Here is a 26,384-nt window from a genome sequence, read left to right on the forward strand (position 1 = left end):
GAGATTCGTCCCTGTTTCGTTTGTTCAACCACAACAACAAAAAATGCAGGGGTGAACGTCAGCTCTACACATTGGAGATCATTTTAAAAAATAAAACTGCGCAGAGGGCTAGAACTTTCCTTTGTGCTGACCAGGAGGAAGTCTTGGCCATAACAGAATGGCCTTGATACTAACCGAGGGGCGGCCCCAAATTATGAGGGCAAGTGCATGGGTGTTTCGTCCTCTGGAGACCAGAGATAGGACATTCATTTGTGGGTACGGGGAACTGAGATCCTGGTGCTTCTCTGTAACGGTCTGTGCAGGTGCCGGGTCCACATACGCTGTGACCCTCTGTCTGAGAGGCTCTCGCTCACCTTCAGTTAATTTTTGCCTTGCTGTAGTTCTTACACTCCCGTGTTGACTGACTGAGACATTTCCAAGTTCCTCTTGTTAAACACAGTTGACCTGCAAAGCAATTAGCAGTAGGCCTCTTGTTTCTGGGGCAGGGAGGAAGTTAATTAACAGAAGTTGCCCCTGTTATGACAAAATGGTTCGTAGTGAAGAAGGTTCTTGAGGAGGAGCCTTTGGTTCGTACCCTAAGTCGGGTGTCAGCAGGGAGCCTCAGGGTCAGCAGGCTGTTAGAATGAACTCCTTTCTTTTCGAGAGCATATCTTAGCACATGCTGCCCCCCTGGATTTGAGGGGAGCAGGTTTGTTCTCTGCCACTCACATCTTAAAAGGCACGCCAGATAGTCCCTTTTCTGCTTTTTCTCTAAACAAGAAGAAAAAGATTTCCTCTCTGCTGGTTGTGGCTTATGACAGACTAGCATTTATTCTGGCAAATAGGGTAGTTGGTGGCTTTGTCTGGGGACTTTTATGAGATGAGTTGTTTGGCCCTTTCAAGGGACCTCCCTCTGTCTCTCCTCTCGGAAGTGCCCTGGTTTGCCTGTGAGCCCTGGCGCATGCCTGTTGTCCTGGAGTTGGTATCACAGCACCCCTTGTCACTTAGAGAAGCATCCTGGTGTAGATGATGAGGCATGTGGTTACTCCACCTACGTCGGGGTTTCTTAAACTGGCACACTGGACATTTGGGGTCAGGCCATTCTCTTTGGGATGCTCGTGTTGTGCATTGCTGGCTGTTTGCACTGTCTTGGCCTCTACTCACTGTACGCCAGGACCACCCACCGTCTCTGTCCTCATGTACAGCTACCAAATGTCCTCTGTGGGACAAAATTCCCCCCACTGGAGAACCGTTGACTGCACCGGAGAAGCATTGCAGGTTGGTTTTACTCTGAGCATCAGCTCCCATCAATGAGTAGTGGCTCGCCCTGCCCTCCTGGGCAAGGACCTGAGATTCAGTGCCAAGGAATGCTGGGATAGATTAGTGCTGTCTGCCGTGGGCGCGGGATGGGTCACGGCAGGGTATGGTGTTCTGCATTAGGCCTTGGAGATAAGAGATGGAAAGTCCTAGAATACCCAGAGGTTTAGGACTTTATCCTGGCCCTGGAGGCTCTGGCATTCCAAGTGGAGAGACGAGATGTGTTTGTCCACAGAGATCTGTGGCCATGGCTCTGTGACAAGACAAGTTGCTACCCACACCTGGTGCCAACACGACTGCAGCCAGGTGTCTGGGGAACTCCGGAAGGTGTGGGCACCGAGGCCTGGGAGAGCTGGACAGGCACCGTGGTGGTTGGGCCTGGCGGAAAGGCTGGCAGGGTTCTGTCAATAAGCGGTTATAGTGCAGCCCAGACGTGCCCGGCACGGTTTTGTTTGTTGTTTTAATCCCCAGCCTCGGGTTTAATTAAAGTTGCGGTGACGTAGTTGTTTCACCCTCCCAACCTTGGCTTTCCCGATTGGCTCATTTGTTGTCACGGCTGTTAATGGGTCTCCCGTCCTGGGGATTGAACCAATCCTCAGGACTCAGCGAAGCCCCAGCTGTGCGAGGAGGAGAGGATATAAACTCTGTGCAGCTGCCTCCTGCTCGGCAGACATGAGCCCTGGAGGGGGAGAGGAGCCCGTCGGGCGCGGGAACAAGGGGCTGCCCTCTGTGCGTGAGAGTGCCCGTGTTCTTACAGAACCAGCTGGTGAAGAAGTTTGACTGGAGCCCAGTTATCTCCCCAGTAAGAGTGGGGAGAAAAGACCCCCCTCTCCTCTGTTCCTTAGAGTGCCGGTCACTTTCGGTGGCTTTATGGTATTTTAATGAGCTCTGGCGTGTCTGGGGCAGTGGCGGCAGGGTCTGCTTTCACTCCTGGCCTGAACTAACCTCAGCCGTTTAACCCTTGGCTCTGCTTCTCAGCGGAAGCTGCACTGGAGGTGGCTGGTCACCAGGCCGTTGCTCCAAGTGCCCGGTGGGTGTCCCCGTTCCTCGCGGCGGTTGCCTAACCTTCGGGGAAACAGTGGAGGGTAGAGCTTCGGCGCTGCCTTCACATCTCAGCGCGACGCTTGTCATTCCCAGGACAAGGGACAGGCCCAGAAACGATAACTGCCTTGTCTGAAGGCCCGAAGCTGGTTAGCTCCAGAAGCCAGGGTCTCCACACTCCGTCCCGGTGCCCGCTCCCCAGGGACGCCGCCGTTGGCCCTCATTTCTGGGGCTGCTGTTTGGAGGAACCCTCCCCTCCGGCCCGCCGGTTTGGAGGAGGCGCAGCCCACTTCCCCTCTGTCCGCGTTCCGTCTGCCCTGGTGGTTGTCGCCCCCAAGGGGCGCTCTGTTCTCCAGAGTCTTTCTGAGGAAAAGTGCTGTGTCGGCGAGAGGCCGGGGAATGCTTCGAAGGTACAGTGAAGCGTGGCTTGGAACAGACCCGCCAGGCCGGCAGCTGTGGAAGCCACAGATACGATGAATGCACTTGAGCAGGGATGTGCCGGCCAGGAGGCTCGGCTGCCCGCTGCCGCCGCTGCACACAGAGGCGCGCTGTCTGCAGGGAGGTCTGGGGTGGGCCGCTCGCCCGCATGTGCCGTGGGCACAGCTTCGGTTCACCCAGAGGAGCGTGCTCTGCCTGCGAGTGGCTCTGCACGTTAACTGAGCACCTACTGTGTGCTAGTTGTGGCCCTGCCTGGAGGAGGTCAAGGGCCAGCCTCGAGAGGCAGGTAAATAAACTTTAGGAGGAGAGTGAGAGTCTAGCACGGAGGGGCCCCCCATCTAGCTTCGAGGGTGCTGGGGTGGCGGGGGGCTTTGATAACGACATAACCTTCTGTGGCAGGTCACCAAAAGGGTCTGCTGGACCTCAGCTGCAGGGAGAAACTTGCTTTGCGAACAGGAAGTATGGTGTGGGGAAGAGAGCGTGGGGTTTGGGCTGCGTTTGTGTCAGAATCTGCCACTTCCCTGATTGTGAACCGGGCTCTGGCACGCTCACTTACTCCTCCTGGGCCTCGTGTTCTCGTCTACCTCTTGGGCTTAATAAAACGTGCTTGGCAGGGTTACTGTAAGAATTAGAGAAGGCTTCTTGGCCTGCGGTAAGCACCCCTTAGAAGGTAGCAGGAGGAGTCTGGCAAGGCAGTTTCCGGACTGAACTGTGACCGTCTGCAAGTAGCGCGCTCCTTCAGCCCACACTCCCGCTGCTCAATGAAGGTGATAACCAGTTGCTTCCTCCAGGCGGGCGTCTTACTCTCCTCAAAGAGCAGTCTCTGAGAGGCCAGGCCCTGGTAGCAGCACGCACAGGAAGTGGCCTGTCGAGGCTGCCTTCCTGCAGTGATCCCGTAGTACGCAGGCCTGTGCTGGCACACAGGGTCTCCGACTTGTCTGATCTAGTCCACAGAGCCGGAGAGGGCCTTTGGGCCAACATGGCGTCCGTGGGGCTTCCGGAGAGCGTGCTGGGCCTTTTGGAGGATGTGGTGTGTGTGATGTCGAGGCGGTTCTTTAGCCTCAGTGAAGTGAGGTGCTGTGGGGGTCTCCTGGGGCTCCCCCGGATGCGGAGCCGGGATCAGGAGGCACTTTATCCTGGGGCCAGCCCTAGGAGGCTGCTTTGTCACGCCCCCCCCAGGAAGCCCCGCCCCTGGCATGAGGCTGCTTAATTATAATGTGGTCACGTCTGTCCGTCTCGTTTCTGTAAAACGTTCTTTCTACAAGAGGAATCTGTGGTTAATGGATCCTTCTCGGGACTTCAGCTTTGGGCTTGCGTTGTTGTTCTGTTCTTATTCCAACCCAACAGGCCCACTGTGCTTTGCTCTGTGCCCGCTGAAGTAGAAGAAAAGAAAGAAGTGCCCTCTTGGAACCTGCAGCTTTGGGGGTGATTGAGAACTTGGCCCAGTGTCTGTGTTATCGCTCCCCCAGAACAAACAACAAAAGCTCACCTGTGAGGTCTCCAACGGTGAGGCCACTTTGGGCTCTCGGCCCCCTGGACGCGCTCCCCTCTTCCTGCCCAGGGGACGCCGCTCACCAGCCCGATTCTGCTGCTCTCAGAGGGCCGGCCGTGCTGCACTGTCATGGCTGAACAGTGGCGTGTTCGGAGGGAAGAGTTGCTTTCCGTCCCTGCCCGGTTTCTGTAATCGCGTTATCAGATGAGAAAAAGAATTCCCTAAAACCAAAGAGAAAGGAGAGCGGCAAGTTGCAGGGCTAAAAATAAGGATCCTATCAGTGGCTTCTAAAAAAAAAAACTCCTCTCCTCTCGACTGAGGAGTTGGTCCACCTTTGCAATAAACTCTGAGCAACTGAGATGTCCTGCAGGCGAACGGACAGTACGGGCAGGGCTCAGGGTGCCGTTCCAGCTGGGCTTCCTGGCTCTTGCTGAAGACCTTGTTTCTCCAGCGCAAGCTGGTTCACAAATACAATGGGGCAGAGGTCTCTAAGCTGAAAGCCGAGGAAGGAAGCCATGCTTTGGGAGCAAGTTCAGGCCTTTCGGGGCATTTGATTGCCCCTTCTCCAAAGTGACCTCTTCTCGCCCGACTTCTTCAGGAAGCGTCTTCATGTGCCGTTATTGTTCCTCTCCCAGCATTCAAGTTCCTGGTATTCTCCAGCAAGGTTGACCCAACTCATCAAAAGGGTGTTTTCGCGAAGTCCATTGTTCTCTTTGCAGGGCTGGGTGTGCTCCAGCGTTGAGCCACGTGTGTCCTGAGCTTTGCCTGGCAGTGTCTGTCTTGTTCCCTGTTGGTGGCCTGTTGTCCTTTCCTGTCCTCCCCTTTCTCCCCCACTGAGCGCCCAGCCCTCTGCAGACCTGTGGTCCTGGCTTAGTCCTTTCTGCCCAGGGTCCTGCCCCGCTTTCCGTTTCTCCTAGGGGAACGCTGTTGAAGAGCAGGACAGACCTGCTCTCAGGGTGTCTGTTCCCTCCCGGTGTCCTGGGGGCATTTGCTGTGGGCCGTCAGCACTCAACGTGCGTGCGGCTTTTGAATTTCCCTCCACCCTGGCAGACCTGTCAGAGCAGCAACCCCGTGGGAGGACATTTGCTCCTGGCCCCACCCATGAGAAAGGCGGATAGACAGTGGTTTCCGGCAGGTTTGGCTGTGCTCTGGGAGCTCACCCGTGTGAGCTGCTGGGTGCATGGTGGCTGAGAGAAGGCTTGCTTGGGGCCTTGCTTGCCCTCCCACATAATGGAAGCTAAGTGCAGTCCCCTGGGCTTCTTTCTAATTATCAAGGGCGCCTGGTGGGGAGGGCTGTCTCTTCTCTGCCTCCTGTAACTGGGGACAGGGCCTCTCCAGCAGGGTTCACGCCACGGCCCTGTGTGGCAGAGTGGGTAGGCGGAGGCATGGGGCCAAGTCCAGCGGGCTTCTGGCTTGCATTGTAGCTCTGGTCAGGGCCTAGCTTTGTGCCTTGGAGAGAACGTTGCCGGTGACTACACTGTGTGCTTGGGAGTCACCGGCGGGGACTGCCATCTCGCTGGCTGACTGCTAGGTGAGCAGGCCGCCAGAGGCTCCATGACACAGGCCTCTGCGGCCTGGCATCCACCCGCAGCGTCTGCTAACGTGAAGCGTTCTTTTGCACCTGCTTTTTCTCACCTCTCTGCTCCCCAAGTGCTTGTAACCCAAGCTCATGAATTGGGCTGGCTTTGGAGAAAGTAGTAGACAGCTTGCAAGGCCCCATGTGACACCTAATGAGTGTGGATGGCCCTTTCTGTGCAGCGCTGAGACAGGGCTGCTGGTGGCACAGTGCCCTGCCCTGTCGGAGCTCTCTGGAGGAGCGCTAGGCGTCCCGAGGCCTGGGTTCTTGGCTCAGCTTGTGTGACCTTGATCAAGTCATTGGGTTTCTCGGGATGCAGTGTCCTGGCCTCTAGACACAGATGGTGCAACTGGATGCCCTCTAGGGCCTTCCCACCCCCAGGTTCTGAGCTTGAACCCACAGGTGTCTCCACGCCTTATACTTGGTTTTGTCCCAAGTGTACTTGCACTGTGGCCCCATGAGCCCCCCATACGTCCATGAGAGGCTCTGGGGGAAGGAAGTCTGGAGCCCAGGAGTTTGCCTTGGGCAGCCTGAGGCTTGCCGCCCAGGTGACATGCAGCAGGGGTCACCCAGTGAGCGGCCCCGGGGTCTGCTCTGCAGTTTTTGTGAAAGACAGACCCCTCCGTGGTGGAAAGCTTCAGCCCATTTGTCATGGATCATCTCAACATCTCTCTCCATGCAGCCATGTCTCTCAGTGTGAAACTGTCCTTGGAGTCTTTGTTTCTTGTTTCAAGCAACCTGGTGGACCCGAAGATGGGGCCTGGGGGCAGGACGCTCTTCCAGGTGTGCTCCTGAGAGAGCAGCTCTGGCCGAACCCCAGGAGGCCTTATCTGAGTGAGCGCTGCTGCAGTGAGTCAGCCCCGCCGCGACTGTTGGGGAACCAGGCTCGCTCTCCGTAACTTCCTGTGGGGGCTGATGTCACCGCTGTGTGATCCTCGTGGCCTTTTATGGACAAGAACCGGCAGCTCCTCTTACACAGGAAGTGAGAGAGAAGGCCCCCCTGGCAGATGGCTGTCTGAACCTGGGTTGAAATACCTGTGGTCAGGTGTCCCCCTGCATCCACCTGAGCAGGGTCTTCTAAACTGCCCGGAAACACTCGCCCTTGGATATCACCGCTTCAGATCCAGAAAGCCTCAGGGCATTCGGGGTCTAAAATAAAATCAGGAGAGGGGATGGCCTGGACTCAACACGTACTGGAGACCCTTCCTGTCGTTCTGAGGGGTGTGCGGGGAGGGCTGGGAGGCGTGGATGGTCAGGTTGTTAAGGACAGTGTCTCTCTCTCTCTCTCTCTCTCTCTCTCTTTCTTTCTCTCTCTCTCTCTTTCTTTCTCTCTCTCCCCAAATTGTATTTATTTATTTATTTGAGAGAGAGGAAGGCAGGGAGAAACAGGGAGAGAGACACGTATGTGAGGGAGAACCATCATCCATCAGTTGCCTCTCATATGCGTCCCAACTGGGGGCCGAACCCACAGCCTCGGCATGCACCCTGACCTGGAATTGAATCCATGAGTTTTTGCTTTGCGGGACAATGCTAAGCCCACTGAGCCACACCGGTCAGGGAAGGACAGGGTTCCTGAGCGCTGGTGCCGTGCTGCACGTATCAGGCACCCACTCCGTTCAGGCCTCAGAGCGGCCCTGCCAGCGAGGCCTGCCCCCTGATTCCCCAAGAGGAGCAGGGCCAGGCATCACGAGGAGGGGCGGGGTGCAGAGCGAGGATCAGAACCACGGCTCTGGAGTACCTGGCACCACTCCAGACTCGGGAACCAGGGGTTGTCAAAGTGTGCTCTAAGGAACCCCTGTATCCACCTCCCAGTCAGCTCTGGATTTTATAACTGGTCTTCACAGTGGGGATTCGGGAAGATTTAATCTGAGGAAAGGCTGCTGTTTCTTTTTAAAGCGCGCAGTGCAGAGGGTCATAATCTGGCCTCCCTACCCTCTCCCCACCTAGGTAAGGCTGGGCAGGAGGAGGGTTGGGCTCTGAGGTCAGGCTACAGTTCATCCCGACGGGGAGCCTGTTTCCCAGAACAGGGTTGTTCCTGGGGGGTGCTTTCCCCGGGCCGGGGTACAGGGTTCCTGTCTCCTCTGGTGTGAATGAATGAAGGAAGGAAGGGTGTTTTCAAATAAGCCCTTAATTAGTCCGAACGGGCCCAAATAAGGCCGTGAACCAAAACGACCTAGCGGGCTGGACTCTTGGGTGTCCCTGTCCTGTGAGACGGAGACGCCCGTGTGGGGAAGGGCCTGTGGAGTGAGTGTTAAGGAGGGTCCTCATGGGATGTGGAGCTACCGGAGTCAGGGGGTGAGCCGACTGGTGGCCGAGAGCTCTAACCCTCCTGCCAGCCCAGGGACAGCTTGGGAATGAAACAGGAACTGCCGCGAGAGTAGGCCTCTGCAAAGCGGGGACACTGCCTGCCTGGCCTGCCCCTCGGGTCCCTGTAAGGCCGCAAGATGACAGACCCAAAGCTGCTGTACGAACTGAAAAGACCTTCCTGATGTGTAGGGGCCATGGTATCATGCATGGTAGGCGGGTGGACTTGGGGCACCAGCTGGTGGGGACAAGAGTTGAGGAAATGGGACAGGCCTCCCACCAGTTTTCCTCTGCGAAAGCATCTGCCCATATGAATGTTTTGGCACAGTGAATTAAGGGCTCTTGAAAGTGAAAAATGAAGTTTCGGAGTCTTTCCTCTTAGCCCATGTTAACAGTGCTATCTGGAATTCAGGACTTGGAGGTGAACGGTCAGAGGAGAGGAAGAGCTGGGGTCCGGGAATCGGGTACATGGAGGTTACATAATGAGGCTGGTCTGGAATTGGAATTGATGTGTGCAGGGATCTGTGTGCATATGCATCTCTTACACATGTACCTATGTGTGCCTGTGCATGTGTGTCCGTGTGCAGCTTGCCCATGCCCCTGTGTGTGCATGAGTGTCCGTGTGCAGCTTGCCCATGTCCCTGTGTGTGCGTGTGTGTCTGTGTGTGAACATGCACCTATGTGCTCGAACCCACGTGTGCGAGTGTGGCAGGGAGGGCTGTGCTTCCTGTTGTTCAGCAGCTTGGCGTCTGGCTCCTCACACAATTAGAGGAATTCCAGCCATCCCAGGGACCAGGCCTAGGCAGTTCTGGGAAACGGTTCCTTCGGGAAGGGATGGGAACGTTTCCTTTTATGGTCATGCCGGCTGCTGCTGTCTCGCGACTTGCCAGCACTCGCAGGTACAGTCTTGCCCCCTCGTGAGCGGTGCCTAAACATGCCTGCAGCTGGGGCGGGCCCAGGAAGATGTGGTGGGGAAGCCGGGGCCCCAGATCACAGCGTTTTTGTCCCAGACCCTTCTCAGTTGCCACACTGCACTTAGCAGGCGGGCGATGGAAACTGCTTGTCTTCCCCAACCGCTAGCCCTCAGCCCTGGCTGCAGCCTTGAGGGACCCTGTTTTGTGGGGAAGTCGAGATAGGGGAGGCAAGGTTACCAGCTTCTCTGGGGCCTGCTCTGAGCAGCCCGCAGTGGGGAGCAGGATGGGGGTGGGGTTGTGCGAAGGGGAATGGCTGACTTCCCGCCGTGCCCCCACCCTGCTATTTCTCAGTGGGGGCGGGGGCGGCTGTGGAGGAGGATGGGCAGCTGCTGCTTGTGTTGGCTATTAGGTGTAGTTTCCCCCTTTCTGTCCCACTCCCTCTTCCCCTCCCGAGTGACCTGCAGACCAGAAGAGAGAGGGTAGTGAGTGCCCAGCCCAGTGCTCTGAGAGATCGGGGGTGCTGGTGGCTCACCTCTGCCCCCTGAGGCCATGCACACAGGAAGGCACGAGTCACTTCCCGGGGCCCTGTCCTGCAGGGCCTGGCCGGCAGTGGGGGCCAGTGAGTGTGTCTTTCCAGATGGCCAGCGTGGGTTTCTGCCCAGTAGCTGTGCCGACAGCTAGAAGCGCTCCTGCTGGTCGGACAGTGCCATTGCCAGCCGGTCCGGGCGGCCTCCTGCTGGGGAAGCACATGGGCAGCAGCCTGGGTCCGTTCCTGTGTTGTTTCTGTCCTGCAAACCAGTCCTCCCAGGGAGGTGGGGGTGTATTCACTTTATAAGGCAATTCAGAGGAGGGATTACTCTCCATGGCTCCAATGTTAGTGAGTAATCGGGTCCCGGATTCAGGCTGATTTGACTTTCTTGAGCTGGGCATGTTGCATCGGGTGGGATGAAAGGGGAAAACACGAGTTTGTATTTTCAGACATTGCTTAAAATTAGACTCCCAGCACTAGCACTGGTTGGCTCGAAGGTCTTAAAGCATTTCTGTCAAACTCAGCTTCGAAGTGTGGGTATTACTGTCCCCGCTGTGCCCGGGGGAAGTGCGTCGTTTATATCTTCACTTGCGGGGAGGTTCACGCGCTGGGGAGAGTTGCGGAAAGCTCCTGCCAGCCAGCCCTGGAGACCCAGTTGTTACTAGACTGGCCAGAGGCTGTGATTCTGGTGAACTTCTGTTTTTCTCCCAAGTTGCCTAAATTGACACGACTGAGCGGTTCCCACGTGTCAGGTGCCGTGCTGGTGCTTTCATGAACGCTATTTGCACATGTATGATTACTCCCCATCCCAGGAGGAGGCTTGGGCTCCGGGAGCCTGGGCACGTGTCCCAGGCAGCACCTCGCCCCAGGGCTGTCCCCTTGCAAAGCCAGCCCCATCTACCACACCCCTCTCCGCGCCTCTTCACCGGTGCTTCTTACTCGGCTGTGGACAGTGCTTGAAATACCTGCCACAGGCCCGATTTCCAGCAGCCTGAACCCCCACTTATAAACACACAGGGCACGCCCCACCTTAGCACTCAGGAAAGCAGACTCCTGGAGAGCTTTTCTTAGACGGACCTTCTCAAAAGTGAGAGAGCCAGAACTGTGTCTGGGGTCATGGGGCGGGGAGGCAGGGAGTGTGGGTGGCAGCCGGAGCTCCTGGAGGAGGAGCTGCTGCCCAGTGAGTGGTGCTGAGCCGAGGAATGCCCCTTCTCTGAGTGGGGCGTGGGTCAGCATGTGCGCCCCTTCTCCGAGTGGGGCGTGGGTCAGCGTGTGCGGCAGCTCGTCGGAAGCCGGGGGGAGGCTCTCGTATCTGGTAGAAGTTAACCCGATGCCTTCTCTGTTTCAGACCGAGAGGACCAGTCCATTTTGTGCACGTAAGTGTTCCTGTCAGGGTGCTGGGTGTGTTGTCCCCTCTGCTCTGACCCTCGAGGGCACCCACGCAAACCCAGGCCGATGACTTCTATTCCCGACTCAAGCCCTGCCCCTTCCCCAAGGGACGGGCTACTGAGCGTCCCGCAGTGGGGATGAGCTTTATTTCAGGGGCCCAGATTTGATCGCCTTCCTCAAAGGAGCTGACGGGCGGTGAGGCAGGTGCATAGCAGAGGGGAGAAGCAAGGGTCTTCCCCACAGAGCAGGGCCAGCAGCGGTCGGCCCCTCCAGAGCACGTCTCTCCTGGCTCTGAGCGGTGGCTCCCGTTACCTGGATGGAAGTGGACGCTGGGCCCCGCCCCCTCATCCTCTGAACTCAACAAGGAGATAAATAAGCCCCGTCGCAGAGGGAGTTAGCGGCACAGGACATTCCTTCTAGTGCAGTTTGAGGGAACATGCATGAGCGCCTGTGACCCCTGGGTCAACAGCTGCCGCTAACCGATTCCTAAGACATTTGGCTGCCGAGGCTGCCAAATAGCCAGGGCAGGCAGCGGGGCCATGAGAAACGGCCTGAGTGAGGATTCCAGAAATAGCACTTGTTTGCCTGTCCCCTTTTCTGCCACTAGGCATTGGGTGCCTCACTGACACTCAGAAGAGAGGTAGGCAGTAGCGCTTGCAGTGGGGGAGGGACAGGCTTCAGGGGTTGGCCACCTCCGCCCTGAGAACTTCTTGTCTCTCTCTGCAGGGGTGAGTCTGGAGCCGGCAAGACCGAGAACACCAAGAAAGTCATTCAGTACCTGGCTCACGTGGCCTCCTCACACAAGAGCAAGAAGGACCAGGTGAGTGGGGGCCTTCCTCCCCACGAGGGAGATCACTTAATGCTTCGTGGCTCGGCTTAAAATGAGAGCATTTGGGGAACGAGGCAGTAGCTGGGCCCGCTTTCATCGAAGCTGCCGTGTGGCCATCTTGGGGGCGTCCATCGGTAGCCAGCTCGTTTCTCCCTTGGCCTCCCAACTTTCTGAGTTGCTATGGAAACTGGAGCCCACTGGGGGTTGGCAGCTAATTGCCATGTGGTCTCCACCTCTGAGGTTGGAAGAGGGATTCCAAAACTTGGTTCTCAAGATGATGGAGTCTTGCAGGATCTCGGGCAGGCCTGCATTCGGTTCCCTGCCGTTGACATGCCGCTGGGTGGACAGCCCCCCAGAGAAGAGAGAAAGGGCAGTTGGAAAGTCTTCTCACTTCCCTTTTTCTCCCTCTCCCTCTTGGTGGATTATGGTCGAACTCAGCAGTGTCCTCGCTAGGTGAGCTGCACGTTTACTGCACGTTCTGCACCAGGAATGCGTGTTCTGATCATCGTGTGCCCTTGAATTACGTATTTTTTCCTAAGCAGCTTTTCACTCCACACCATTGTCACTTTCTGCGGCTAGAACTCTTCTCATCGGCTCGGCTCACTGACTGTCTTGTGAGGTGGGGGGCTGGATGTGACACATGGTGACCTCTCGTGCACTCTGAAATGACGGCTCCTGCAGGATGGTTATGGGCCTCATCACCTAGCTGTTCTCAGAAATCCCAGGCCCGCCCAGAACCCCCTACGCGCACGACAGCCATAACGCCCCGTGCAGAGCCCTGACCCTGGCACAGCGGGATGGGGATATGCTCTCCCACAGCCCCATGAGCTCGGTGTTATGGACAGGGTGGAGATGGCCGGCCCCCTCGCCTGCCCGCACTGTGCTGGTCAGAAGCAGTGCCTGGAAGGCCTATGGTGGACTTCGCCAGAGTGGGGGGTGGTCAGTCTTAAGCATGCCTGTGTGGTGCTCTCTCTCTTTTTCTTAAACACACACTCATAAACTTCCCTGTGAAATCTAAGTGTCCGTGGTGTCCCCTCAAGCTGCCAGGGGAACTGTGCTCTCTGGGTGGCCCCCCACCCCCCAACCCCGGCGGGCCGCTGTGTGCAGCGTACGTAAGTAAGTGGTGGTGTGTGTCTCCGTGCATGCGGACCTGGGCGTGTGCTGCAGAATGTCCTGATGAGTACAGTCTTCTGGAACGGAACCAAAAGTAACTTTTCATGTGCCAAGCTTCCCAAGACATTCTGAATCTTTTTCCATGGGGCGTCAGGAGTTATATTTAGAAACTAATAAAGTTTCTTTTGCTCCCTCCCTCCACTCCATTTTCCATTCTTTTTAGGAGGCCTATTTTAAAAACAGGGCTGTGAGGTTAGGCATTCTCTAGCTATGGTTTTCCCTCTCTGAATTTGCTGCAAAATCCACTTCCCAACTATTTGTTAAATGCCTAGTATGTGCCCGGGCCTCTGGAGGGTGACCTTGGAGTCCCTACTGAGATGAGACCACAGTTAGAGAGCAGGAATGTAGACCCACTTGTGTTACTCGCGGGGCTCCGGCTGCAGAGGGGAAGGCAGGCCCCGGCCCCGAGGTAAGATGGCATGTGGAGGGGGCGTGATAAGTGGAAGCAAATGTGTCACATCCTCTTCCTTAGGCTTTTGGGTGCCCTGTCTCCGACTCCACGTCCCACCCCAGTGACAGAACAGGTTGCCTCTGGTCTCTGATCACTGCCCAGGCCCCCGGTTGTAAAGGTCATTGACCATGTTGGTTTGTTTCTTTGCCTGAAGCTGTAAGGTGATTTTCCACACCGGCTGGGCCACGAGACACTCTTGAACGTGGTTTACTGCTCTTGCAGTTGGAGGCCTGCTGTGGCATGCCGTGGCAGAGCTCTCTCCCCCGTGCAGTGAGTGACTCAGTTGCTTGTCCCAAGACCACCCACCGGGACGGCCCCGGCCTCACCTTGCTGTGGGAAGGCTGGGCTTTGGCGGGGCTGCACGTTGGCAAAGTAGGGCTTGAGCGAAGGGACTTCCCAGCCCATGTGGACTTCCGAGGTCTGAACAGTGACCTTTGTCCCCACCTCCCATCCTTCCTCTGTTTTTTATGCACCAGTTGTAGTTCGTTGCCAGCAACACCCCCCAGTGAAGCCTTTCAGAAACCAGATGGGTAATCCCAAACCTTATGAGAATACATTGCCTACAGTACCTCCTACTTTCATATTATGCAAATTTCATTGAAAAAGTAAGTCCTCTGTGCCCAAATAGGTATCAATAAAGAAAACCCCCTAGCTTAGTCATCACCATCGTCAGCAGGGAGCTGGCCTTTGGGATCCCAAATGGTTGCTTCTGAGTTTGGTCTGGCTATCCTGTGTTCCATGGCAACAACCCATGGTCCCGAGACAGAGGCCTTAGGTTTGCCTCCAAGCCAAGGTGGTGGCAGATTATAGTTGGGGCCACGCTCCCATCTGTCTGCGGGAATGGGAGTGGCTCAGCCAGTGCCTGGCACGTGTTTTGAGAGGATGTTTTAGTGGGTGGGGGAGCAGCTGTCAATCAGATCTGGCCCCGTGGGCTGCCTTGCTGACTTCCTGGTCTGCCTGAGTCCCAGGAGCAGGCAGTCCATTGTGCTGTGACCACTGGTACCAGGCGCATATGGAGAGCCTGCTCTGTGGGTGTTGGACTCCTGCCCCTTGACCTGGCTGCTCTGGTCCTCCTTCACTTGGCCGTACAGTCTGAGAATAGAAGACTCCCCCAGGCCCAGGAGGGGGTGGGTCTGCCAGACCCCTTCTGGTCTCTGGTGCATTTCCTGCCTGCTCAGCGCTGTGCATCCAGGCCTCGTCTGTGGCAGGTGTGCCTGGAAGTCTAGTTCATGACTCTCCCGGGAGGTCCCGCTGCTACCGGTCTTCCTCTTCATCACTCACAGGCAGCCTTTATTCCCGTCAAGTCCTGGCTTGACTCCAGCGTTGCTAATAAATACAGAGCCCAGCCTGGCCCTCACAGGATTGTCTTTTCCCATAGAGGGTACCCAGGTATTAAGGTGAATGAGACCCATGTTTTCCTCGGCCAGTGCCAGGTATTATCTGGCCTGCTGGGAGGACAATGGCTGCTTCTGACCTGACAGGTAGAGCCCTCAAGGGGGGCGGGGCAGGGCGAGAGGATGTCAGTGACTGACAGCTGTTGGTAGAAGACTCAAATGCAATAAATACCTGCATTGCCGGCTGATAGCTGCATGACCTCAGTCAGATCATTCTCCCTCCCTCAGCCTCAGCTTTCTCTTCTTTGAAATGGGGCTACTCTGCTTTGTCTGCCCCGGGTACGACGAGACTCCAGGGAGAAGAAGGCATAAGGGTGCGTTTTGCTAACCGCAAAGCATCACGAGGCTACAAGGAGAGTTTACTGGTGTTGACCAGCAGATCAGAGTCCTGTTGGTCCCAAGTTCAGATACCTGATGTGCTGGGACGCAGGTTTGGGGGTGGCAGGATGGGACCAGCAAGGGAAGTGCAGTGTTTAGCAGGACACGGATGAGGTGAGATTGTATCTTTCATAGATCTGTCCTGTGAAGCAGAGAAAAACGTGGCGTGTTGGTGGGTACTGAGGCAAGGAGGGCAGAGGGAGAAGGAACAGAGCCCCCCTGTCTCTTTTTTGGTTCATGTGCTGTCTTCCAATGTATCCTCCGGGTTGGTCTGGGGTCCTTGTACCAGGTTCCTGGAGCTGGGTTACTTGCGCTTTCCCTTCCTTGCTAAGGACTGCTGGTGGTCAGTCCAGGGAACTATGTTCAAACCAGCCAAGGTCTCTGGAGGCCTGGCAGGAAGGTTGCTCTTGAGTGACACAGGGCCCAGGCTGAGGCTGGCGTGGAGGGCCACCAGAAGCCTCTGTTGCAGGCCTGTTGGGCCTGTAGACATGGCTCTGCCGCTGTCCCCTCCACCTGGCAGAGCAGGTTTGGCAGCCTAAGCCATTGCCTGGCCTTCACTGCACCTCTGGGTTCCCTTCCAGGGCGAGCTGGAGCGGCAGCTGCTGCAGGCCAACCCCATCCTGGAGGCCTTCGGGAACGCCAAGACCGTGAAGAACGACAACTCCTCGCGATTCGTGAGTAGTGGCCGACCGCATCCCAGCTCGTGGGGCAGACGCTCCTACTCAGAGCTTTGGCACGTGGTGCCTTCCAGCTGGGTGTTCTCCCTGGCTTTAAGAGTGAGGGAGATTCGGACTTAGTGCTTCCTGGGCCCATTGTGCGGGGCAGTCGGGATTGTGCCCCAGCCAGTACGCGCCTGTGTGAGTGGTTTCTTCACTGCTGGTGCCTCTGGCTGTGCCGGTGCAGCCAGTGACCCTTTAGAACCCCAGGCCCGATCAGGCAGCGAAGAACACTTCTTCCCCTGCCCCTGCTGAGGAACTTGGGTGCCACCGGACCTCATCCTGGTTCCAGGCTTGAAGCAGTGTGGCCCTTCTGAGTCCCGGGAACCCACACAGTGTGGGGTGCGGGGCCCCTGGCCACCAGGCACGTGACATAGTCTTTTGGGTTTCTCCCTCCAGGCTTTACCACCTGGAGGTGGGGCCTGGAGGGAGGGGCCTCTGATCTCATCGTGGTCTTTCTTTCCTAGGGCAAATTCATTCGCATCAACTTCGACGTCAATGGCTACATCGTGGGAGCCAATATTGAGACTTGTATCCTTGTGGCTAATTGGAGTAAGAATGCTGTGGGGGAAGTGACTTTGATGGAGGAGAAGCTGCTTCCCGATTCCAGCAGCTTCCCTTTATGGGTCTGTTATGACACCTCCCCTGTGGCCTCAGGAAAAGCCCAGGAGAGGCCCTTTGGAAACCCAGCCAGAGCCAGGAGTTTCTTTACTCGCAGGATGAGGCTCCGCTTCGAGTGGGTGGGACTGCTGGAGCTCATCCAGTGTGGTGCCCAGAGAGGCAGCGTTGGGGTGAAGACTAACTTATTTCTCCCCTACACCAGCATTATTAGCCTTTGCCAGTGGGAGTCTCCTGAGCTCCTTCAGCTCTTGAGAAGGGGGCCCTTGAAGTAGACAAGGCTCCCGAGTGTGAGCGCTGTTCTTTGGACAGGCTGCACCCTGGAAGGATAGAGCCACGAGAGCATGCTTTTGTTTCATTTGGCCGTTCTGTGCCATTCTTGGCACCTGGGGAAGCTCAGGGGCTTTTGGTGGGAGTTGGAGGAATGGGGAGGGCTGCCTTCCTTCCAGCTCGCACAGCTCCTCAACGTCTGCAAAGATCTCTTGGAGAAATCTCGTGCCATCCGCCAAGCCAAGGATGAGCGGACCTTCCACATCTTCTACTATCTCCTGTCCGGGGCTGGAGAGCACCTGAAGAGTGAGTAGAGGGCCCACGGCCAGACGCGTGGGCTGCCAGGCCCGGGGGCTCCAGCCGCGGTCTGGCCACAGGCTCCCGCTGGGAAATGAACACTCTGGCCTTGGGCTGGGGAGGAGAAGCCAGATGAGTTCCATTTTCCGGGCCATCCTGAGGGCCCGGCCTCTGTTTCTGACCGCACCAGAGCAAAGCCAGGGCAGGCTGCATGTGCGTCTGTGAGTCACGGCCTCCGAGGCTCTCAGGCTCCATGCATGCCGGTCTCACACACTGCAGACAGGCCGCGTTCCTGGCTGCTCCGCGGTTCTGGGGTACCGCGGGGCTCCGGGGGACTTCCCGGTCTCCCAAACCGCTGATGTGTTGGCGTTGACCGGAACCTCTGGTGTTAGCACTTCACCGACCGCCCTTGCCTCCCACCCCTCACAGCGGATCTCCTGCTGGAGCCATACAACAAATACCGCTTCCTGTCCAATGGGCACGTCACCATTCCTGGTCAGCAGGACAAGGACATGTTCCAGGAGACCATGGAGGCCATGAGGATTATGGGCATCCCAGAAGAGGAGCAAATAGGTACGGGGCTGGCCCTCCTGTGGGTGAGGGAGGGAGGCCGGAGGCTGGTCGCCACGTCCTCTTGGCTGTCAGGGCAGCCGACGGGCCTGGGGAGAGCTTCCCGCTGTCTCGGACTCTTGGGGAGCCCTGTCGCAGCCAGGAGGAAGGCCGCGAGTGTGCGGGAGATGGTACCTCGGGTTTGAGTTCCAGGGCTGTTTGGTTCCCCGTGGTGTTTGCGCAGAGGGGAACAAAGCACAGGTGCTTGCCTGCCCAGGGCCTGGGTGCACTGCTGTCGTCCTCGTCATTTGCCGAAAGTAGAATATTCCTGCCTTGTTTTGGGGGAATGTAGAATGGGCTGGGCCTGGGATCTTTGCATTGGTGAGGCCTGGAATGAATCGGGGTGTGAAACCCGCCTCTGTCTTCTCCTTTCCCGGTGTGGGGGGGTGCGGAGAGGGCCGGGAGGCTTTCTTTTAGAAAGTAGCAGAGGGTGTGCTCACTCCCTAGCCTTAAGGTTGGAGCCACCTTTGTTCAACCGCAACTGGATGGGCCGGCTGTGTTCTAAATAAAACTTTATGTATGAAAACAGACAGTGGCCCCTGGGCTAGAGGCATATCCTTGGCCTGGATTTAGACATGTTGGATGTGTTGGGAAGATTAACAGAGCTTGTATCTAAGTACAGGCTGATGTCTGCCAGAGGCACTGGGGGAGGGGGGGCGTGAGCCCCCCGGGGTGCTGCGCCCCAGCCCTAGTCCACGTGGACTAGGCCAAGGCCTGCTCAGGGCTTATTCCACCCCCCCGCCCGGTTCTGAGCTGCCTTCGATTGCATCCCAAGGCTTGCTGCGGGTCATCTCGGGGGTTCTTCAGCTCGGCAACATCGTCTTCAAGAAGGAGCGTAACACCGACCAGGCGTCCATGCCCGACAATACAGGTAACACGGGGGTCTCCCCGAGACTCGGGGCAGGTGCCTGGGCTGGGGTCAGCTCGGGAGGAAGCCCTGTAGAGACCCAGACTCCTCCCTCTCTGTCACGTGGTGTGTGCTTATGGCTGGCTGTCACCACACTTTGTCTAAAACACCCGGGAGCGAGACCCTTCCTCACAGAGTGGGCACCAGAGTGAGTCAGAAGCCTGCGGTCCTGTGGACCAGGGTCGCCCTCACCCGTTCCCGAGACCAGACCAGTGGTCTGTGTCACCGCTCCAGCTCAGTGCGCACTTCCCCTCAAAGGCGTTAGGGCCCTGGGTCACTGCTGTCGCTCCGTCTGCCGTGGCCGCTGCTGTTCCTTTGGGTCACTGCACATGACCCCAGTTAACTTATCAGCCTTAATGTGCCCTTTTAGGGGCTTTTGAAAAAAACTTAAGGTGTGGGCGCGTGGATGAAAAGATATTTCTGTGGGACGTGTGCCGTTTGGGCCCCTCGTATCGGGGCCTGGAGGGGCTGCCTGTGTTTGGTCCTCGTTGAGGGTGGGACCCACTGCCCACTGGGCACACGGCCGAGAGTGTGCAGAGGACCCGATGTGCCCCCGGTTAGGACGCGTGCCTCCCTGCCCTGCCCGCTGGGTTGAAGGGGGGGAGAGCTGGGTGTCTGCCTGCTGAGAAAGTTCCGGAATCAGTCCTCCTGGTAATGGTTGCTCAGCTGCCATCAGAGCTTTTTTCACGGCCAGACTGAGAAGAGGAACTTGTTCTCTTGGGTTTAACTAACACTTTTCACTCCCTTCTCTTTGAACATTAGCTGCCCAAAAAGTATCCCACCTCTTGGGTATCAATGTGACCGATTTCACCAGAGGAATCCTCACGCCTCGCATCAAGGTGGGGCGGGATTATGTCCAGAAGGCGCAGACCAAGGAACAGGTACGCAGGCCCCCGGCAGGGCGGTCGGGCTGCTCCTCCGTGGCAGCGGCCCATTTGAGGGCATTCGCTGTGTTAGGCGCTATGCGTGGGTTCCCTCATCCAGCCCTCACATCAGCCCTGAGAGCAGGGTGGTGTTTACTCCATTAAGAATGCAAGGGAGCTGATCCTGAGAAGTTCAGGAACGTCCCCACGGCGACTCGCCTAGGAAGGGCCGTGCTCAGGTGGGGCCTCTGCAGGCTGTGCTGGGCGTCTCTGCATCGAGTCGGTGTTCAGACTGATTGGCCAGCGAGGATGTAGCCTGTCTCGTTTTGGTCTAAAGTGAGAACATGAGGTTTCCAGTGCCTCAGTGGCGGCACCCACTGTCCTCGGGGCCTGTGTCGAGTGGCCGTCTCTCCACCGCCTGCTGTCTTGCTGCCTGTGGTGAGAGGCGAGCCGGAGCCTATTCCTGGGCCGCGCCTTGCGGATGTGCCCACCTGCCCCGGGAGCTTAGGTCCCTCCCAGGGGGGCACTGCTTTCCCCTCTGCTGGTGGTTTCTAGTTTCTGTCATGGCAAGGGGCGTTTTTAAGGTGCTACCCTCATCTCTCAAAAATATTTGGAAGTTCAAGTTGATGAATCTTTTTCCCAAAGAGTGTCATCCTCTGTTCCTCATGCTGGTGGCCGACAGCCTGCGGGTGATTCTGTGCAGAGCCGTCCCACCAGAGCCAGGAACATTGTTTTTGAGACAGCGTGCATAATTGTTCCCAACTGTTCATTTTCCTGCCAGTTAGAACCTTTATTTTTTCCCCCATGAAAACGCTACACAGACAAACACTGTAGACTTGGGAAATACAGGGAAGTCTAGAGAAGGGAAAACAGTGCCGTGGTCCTACCTGGTGGCAGTCTTTGGGCCACTTTTTATTTCCTGCAAGGCCTCTCCTTTCTTTTAAAAAACTTAATTGTCACCCTGGCTTTGTATTATGGAGCTGTCTGAACGCTGGCAGATAAAGCAGAGAGGATGGTATAATGAGCGTGTGTGCCTATCACACAGGCGTCGCTTTTTTTTTTTAAGATTTTATTTACTTATTTTTAGAGAGAGGAAGGGATGGAGAAAGAGAGGAAGAGAAATATCAATGTATGGTTGCTTCTCATGTGCCCCCTACTGGGCATGTGCCCTAGACTGGGAATTGAACCCGCAACCCTTTGGTTCACAGGCTGGTGCTCAATCCACTGAGCCTCACCAGCCAGGGCCACACAGGTGTCGTAAACAGTGACTGTCTCATGGCCAGTCAATCTTGGCCCATCGTTAACCCCAGCTCCCCAGCTCCCGCCCCGACTGCACTATTTGAAGTAAATCTCAGATGTCGTGTCCTTTCTTCTGTTGGTACTTTAGTTATGTCTCCATTTATTTTAAAAAGGTCTTTGCAAATGTCAGTTTCTAAGTCTCCTGTTTCTGAACTGTTGGATAGTTAGGGTGCCACAAACGTGTTTGTGCAGGAAGCTTCCCCCCCATTTCTAGGGCTGTTTCTCACGGGGAGTGCCCCACAGGTGAAGTAACTGGGGCAGAGGGGACAGGTTTACTTAAAGGCTCCTTGCACCTGACACTCTGTTCTCTGGGCGTTCCTCCCCGCAGGCTGACTTTGCCATCGAGGCCTTGGCCAAGGCCACCTACGAGCGCATGTTCCGCTGGCTGGTGCTGCGCATCAACAAGGCTCTGGACAAGACCAAGCGGCAGGGCGCCTCGTTCATCGGGATCCTGGACATCGCCGGCTTCGAGATCTTCGACGTGAGTGTCTCCCTCCTGCCTGAGTGCCCCCTCTCCGCCTCCGTGGCCCCTTCACCGCCTTCTCCTTGTCCCCGAGTCCTCTGTCCAGTGGCTCCACAGCCACCTGGGTCGTCCGTCTTTCTTTTGTGGGGACAGGAGAGCGCAGTTGGGCGTATTTTAAGCCGAATGGAGCATGCCCATTGCCAACCAGCGGTGCTGGCGAGAATCGGACTTTCAGATGGCAGCCCGGGGGGCTCCCTGGGCAGGTCTTCCCGTGGGTTTACTTTTCTAGTGTGTGTGTGTTGAGCACTGGGACAAAACACTGCCCCTACCCATAAAGACTTTGAGCCCTCGTAGGAAAAAACTGCTCATTACGATGGTAGTTCCAGAGCGGCATGAGTTCAGGTGGGGTGAACAATGCCTCCTCATTTCTCACTAGCCCCTCGTTGAAACCCCACACTGTTTTCCGCTGTGACTTGAGCAAAACCGCACAGACCGCGGGTGCATTAGAAATCAGGTTCTCGCGTGCTGTGGCAGAGATGGAATATTGTTTGTGTTCATCTCTACTTCAAAACTTTATTTTTTTTTTAAGATTTTATTTATTTACTTTTAGAGAGAGGGGAAGGGAGGGAGAAAGAGAGGGAGAGGTACACCAATCATTCGTCTCTTGCACGCCACCAACCAGGGACCTGGCCCACAACCCAGGCATGTGCCCCGATTGGGTATCGAACTGGCGACCCTTCAGTTTGTGAGATAAAGCTCAAGCTGCTGAGCTACACCAGCCAGGGCTCTGCTTCAAAACTTAACTTCAACATTTTAGAAGTTAAGCCCATGGCTGGGGCTTGTTAATAAAGAAGCATAATGTATTACTGTGTCTCAATATTTTGGTAATTATGTTTCAATATAACTTCTTTCTTTGTATGTAATTGTATGGGTTTTAAAACATTCTTAGAAGCGCCTTGCCAGGCTGCTGGAGAGGTTGGTGGGCCTCTGCAAGTGAAGACCCCCCACAGCTGGTGTGCTAAGGGAAGCCCCCTGAACGTTTGGGCTCCACAGGGGCCAGCACTGAGGTGCCCCAGGAGGTCCTTTCTGAGTCCCTGTCCCACTCCTTCCCCAGGGGCTCTGGGTCCCGGGGGGCCACGTGGTGGGTGTGGCCCCGTGGTGGCAGCTCCCTGACATTGCTCTCCTTCCTTGCAGCTGAACTCCTTCGAGCAGCTGTGCATCAACTACACCAACGAGAAGCTGCAGCAGCTCTTCAACCACACCATGTTCATCCTGGAGCAGGAGGAGTACCAGCGCGAGGGCATCGAGTGGAACTTCATCGACTTCGGCCTGGACCTGCAGCCCTGCATCGACCTCATCGAGAAGCCAGTAAGAGCCAACGCTGCTCGGATCTCAGACCTGGCCCGGCCTCGCTCGTCCCCTCTGGGGACCCTCTTCTCACCTCCCACTGCATGATGGTCGTGGGTGTCTAGGTCCTCCCCCCTTGGCGCCACCTGGCGGGATAAGCTCTGGGGCTCAGATCTGGTGCCTGGGAGCCTCGGACAGCTGCCGACAGGTGGCGATGTGGCTGATGCCCGGGTTTCCTCTCTTAGTCTCAGAAGACCACCCAGCATCTACCTGATGGACAGGCTCATGGGCTCAGCAAGCCTGTCTTTGTCCTAAAGAAACAGGCGTGCTTTTATGTAGGGAGATCCCGGCCCCAGATGCCATCATTGTAGTGTGGGATGGTGCGTGCCCAGGGCATTCATTGAATGCTGTTTCTGGTGCGTGTGTTGAAGCTATCTGTCCCATCCTGTCATAGCAGTGACACAGCCCCTGGACTTCTGTCCCACAGCCACTGCGCTGCCTGCTGGCGGTACGGGAGCTGGAAGCCCTTCCCCTGGGCCGTCAGTTTATACCGAAAGCTCTTGCCTGGTGCAGTTTGGGTTAGGTTTGGGGGCGGTGTTCTTTTGGAGCCTGAGCTGTTTCTGTTTCTGGGTTATGTCTTTTTTTTTAGATATTATTTATTTTTAGAGAGAGGGGAAGGGAGGGAGATAGAAAGGGAGGGAAACATTGATGTGCAAGAGAAACATTGATTCGTTGCTTCTTGCATGCCCCCAACCAGGGACCTGGCCTGGAACCCAGACACGTACCCTAACTGGGAATTGAACCAGTGACCTTTTGGTTTGCGGGATGATGTTCAACCCGCTGAGCCACACCAGCCAGGGCCCTGGGTTATGTCTTGATTGAATTTAAATTTCACTGAGCTCACATTTCCCCCAAATCCTGGGCTGCTTGAGAACATGTACACCAGAGTGACACTGAGGTATTAATTGATCAGAAGGCCTAGAGAGAAGTTTGTGCGTTTTGTACTCAAAGGTGGAAGGTTGAAACCATCCATGATCCTGACATGAAGCCATTTACTTTTGTGATGAGTTGTTGTAATTAGTTGGGTTTTCCAATGAACAAGGGCCCGCCCGGCTTCGAGTCTCGTCAGCTCAGCCGGTCTCAGCGGGGTCTGAATCGGCTTCCTTAAGAACTCGGTGTACGAGGGCTCCGGGGCTCTGTGTACTTTCTCTTCCTCGAAGGTTGTCCTGCGTGTCATGTCTCACCACACAGTTGTGCAGACACACAGTGTGTGGGGCGGTGTCGCAGAGTGACGGCAGGGGCAGGGGCGCCAGGCGAGGGGAGCCTCTGAGCGCATGGATCAGGGGTCTCCACGGCCCATCTAGCCCGCCAGGTGATTTTCAGAGCACTGAGGTTGGAGAATCCCCATGATGGGTCATTGGGTTAAGGTGTGTTGGCCACAGCCTGAACCTCAGAAGTTTCTTTGTAAATTAGAATTCGTGCACTGAGTGTTCTCCATCATGCTTTCTTCCTCCTACTGGGGGAGTGCTGCCTACCTTCTGGTGAGATTCTCTGGGTTCTGAAAACTCCCAGAAACCCCCAGGCTTCAGCCTCTTGTGAGGGCAGGGTGGGGTGGGGTTTCCAGGTCACACTCACCTGAACGACGCTGTGCTTCCCGCAGGCAGGCCCCCCCGGCATCCTGGCCCTGCTGGATGAGGAGTGCTGGTTCCCCAAAGCCACTGACAAGAGCTTCGTAGAGAAGGTGGTGCAGGAGCAGGGCACCCACCCCAAGTTCCAGAAGCCCAAGCAGCTGAAGGACAAAGCCGATTTCTGCATCATGCACTATGCGGGCAAGGTGAGTAGGGCGCACCCAGGAGGGTGCCAGCGGGGCCCTCTCTCCGGAGAGGTGGAAGTGAGTTTCGGACCGTGAGCCGGGCAGCCGCGGGGCACGGGACAGTGACTCATCCCATAACGTGCCTGGAGGCAATAATCAACGTTCACACGACTGCCCACCTTGCACAGCCCCGTCCCGTGTTCCATTTCACGAGAAGCTTTCAGCAGTCCTGTGAGGTACTCGGGCACAGTGTTATTTGTATTATTATTCGGTGCGTTCCCCAGTGTGGAAATGAGATTTGTGCTGAAGGCTCGGGCTCTGGGTTGTAAATTAGATCTCTGCTGCTGTGTGACTTTGGGCTAGTCACTTAACTTCTCTGAGCCTTGATTGCCTCGTTGGGAAAATGGGGGTGACTACACTGTACAGGGTTGCATTTATCAAATGAGCTTGTGAGGCCCAGTGCTGGGCGAGGGCCAGTGCTCCAGGGCAAGGCCTCGCAACCTCCACACTGCCAGCGCTGGGTCGCTCGTTGTTGTCACAGACCAGCTTGCGTGTTGTAGGATGTTTGGCAGCATCGCTGGCTTCTTCCCACCCTCCCGAGACCAGAAATGTCTCCAGACATTGCCAAACAGCTACTGTGGTGGGGCTAGGGGTGTGGCACGGCCTCCCTGGTTGAGAGCCACCACCGGCAGTCGCTTTGTTACCGCCAAGGCGACCGGGTGAGGAGAGCCAGGAGCTCTCACAGCACCACTGAGAGACACGCCGTCCTTGTCCACCGCTTCTGCGCGTGGCCACACACTGCCCAGCCTCTCCCACTTAGCTCCTTGGCTTCCTAAGGCTGCTGCTCGAGCAAGGGTTGACTTTACCATCAGAAAAAGTGTTTATGTTTATGCCCCTGAACGTGCATCTCCACTTCCGCCCTTGTTAGAAATGCATACGCACAGAGAGCTCACAGGAGGCTTGTATCGCATGTTGTTTATGACATGAAAACAGGCGCACCCGAAGCCCTTGGAGGGTGTCTGGGCGATGATGAAACTGGCTGTGTGCGTCCACAGCTGGGCACTGGGCGGCGCTGCTGCAGCTGAAAGGGTCAGCAGGCTGGCTGTGTCCGGGTGGCTGTGTTCTTGAGCTTGTTGTCTCCCAGAAGGTAACTCTGGTCCTAGGGAAAGAGAGGCCAACATCGCACAGGCCATCGACAGGAGTGCACATGGGGACCGCCAGCCAGAGTGCAGTGGGCACACTGCGACTGTGGTGTGGGCTGGGCGGAGAGGCCAGGGCGGCCTGCCGCTCTCTTTGTGTCGTTCTGGGATCTTTGCAGAGCATGTGCCACATGTTAGTTGTACCTTTAAGAACATGTTTCAGAAAAGATAAGAATAATACATGCTCAATAGAGAAAACTTGGACACCCTGAAAGACCAAGAAAACGCAAAAACTGCTTGTCCTATTACTAAAAAGAAACATCATAACATTTTGGCTTGTGTCTTCCTATGATATTTCTTTCTTGTCATGTTGCCGAAAAATAATAAAGAACAACCAAGAATATCCTATTGCGTAGCTGCTGCAACATAGTTTCTTAGTCTGCTCTGCTAGATACTTGTGCTGTTGTACGTACTTGTTTGCTGCCTTTGTAACACTGCAGCGTTACCTGTTGTTGCTGTTGCTGCTCCAGTCCCCGTCACTCGTCATTTCCTTCTTAGGGATGGGAGCACCGGGCCGGGTGCTGACTTGGCCGCACCTGGGGCCAGCTGGCGCGTGCTCGTGGCCCCAGAGCGGCCTGTGACTTGGAACTCTGGTCTGGCAGGTGGATTACAAAGCCGATGAGTGGCTGATGAAGAACATGGACCCCCTGAACGACAACATCGCCACGCTTCTGCACCAGTCCTCTGACAAGTTTGTCTCAGAGCTGTGGAAGGATGGTAGGCCTTTGCCCTCCCCCCAACGCCCCCATCTTCCATGGCTGCAGCTGGGCCTCTCCCCA

At 56.3% G+C, this 26,384-nt stretch overlaps 1 protein-coding gene across 2 annotated transcripts in view; it reads left to right on the plus strand.

The window, feature by feature from the left end:
- Positions 1–26,384, plus strand: part of MYH9 (myosin heavy chain 9) — an 89,020-nt gene that overhangs the window by 37,261 nt on the left and 25,375 nt on the right. For both annotated transcript variants that reach the window (XM_045834833.1, XM_045834832.1), the window contains exons 4-15: positions 10,939–10,966; positions 11,706–11,799; positions 15,786–15,878; positions 16,388–16,451; positions 17,016–17,114; positions 17,535–17,678; positions 18,490–18,585; positions 19,384–19,502; positions 21,112–21,264; positions 22,441–22,614; positions 24,254–24,427; positions 26,208–26,322. In XM_045834833.1, the coding sequence (XP_045690789.1) occupies positions 10,939–10,966; positions 11,706–11,799; positions 15,786–15,878; positions 16,388–16,451; positions 17,016–17,114; positions 17,535–17,678; positions 18,490–18,585; positions 19,384–19,502; positions 21,112–21,264; positions 22,441–22,614; positions 24,254–24,427; positions 26,208–26,322 (1,353 nt within the window). The remainder of the gene's footprint in view (positions 1–10,938; positions 10,967–11,705; positions 11,800–15,785; positions 15,879–16,387; positions 16,452–17,015; positions 17,115–17,534; positions 17,679–18,489; positions 18,586–19,383; positions 19,503–21,111; positions 21,265–22,440; positions 22,615–24,253; positions 24,428–26,207; positions 26,323–26,384) is intronic.

Source organism: Phyllostomus hastatus, unplaced genomic scaffold (assembly GCF_019186645.2).
Source record: "Phyllostomus hastatus isolate PE091 unplaced genomic scaffold, TTU_PhHast_1.1 phas_contig_198, whole genome shotgun sequence".
Lineage (NCBI taxonomy): Eukaryota > Metazoa > Chordata > Mammalia > Chiroptera > Phyllostomidae > Phyllostomus > Phyllostomus hastatus.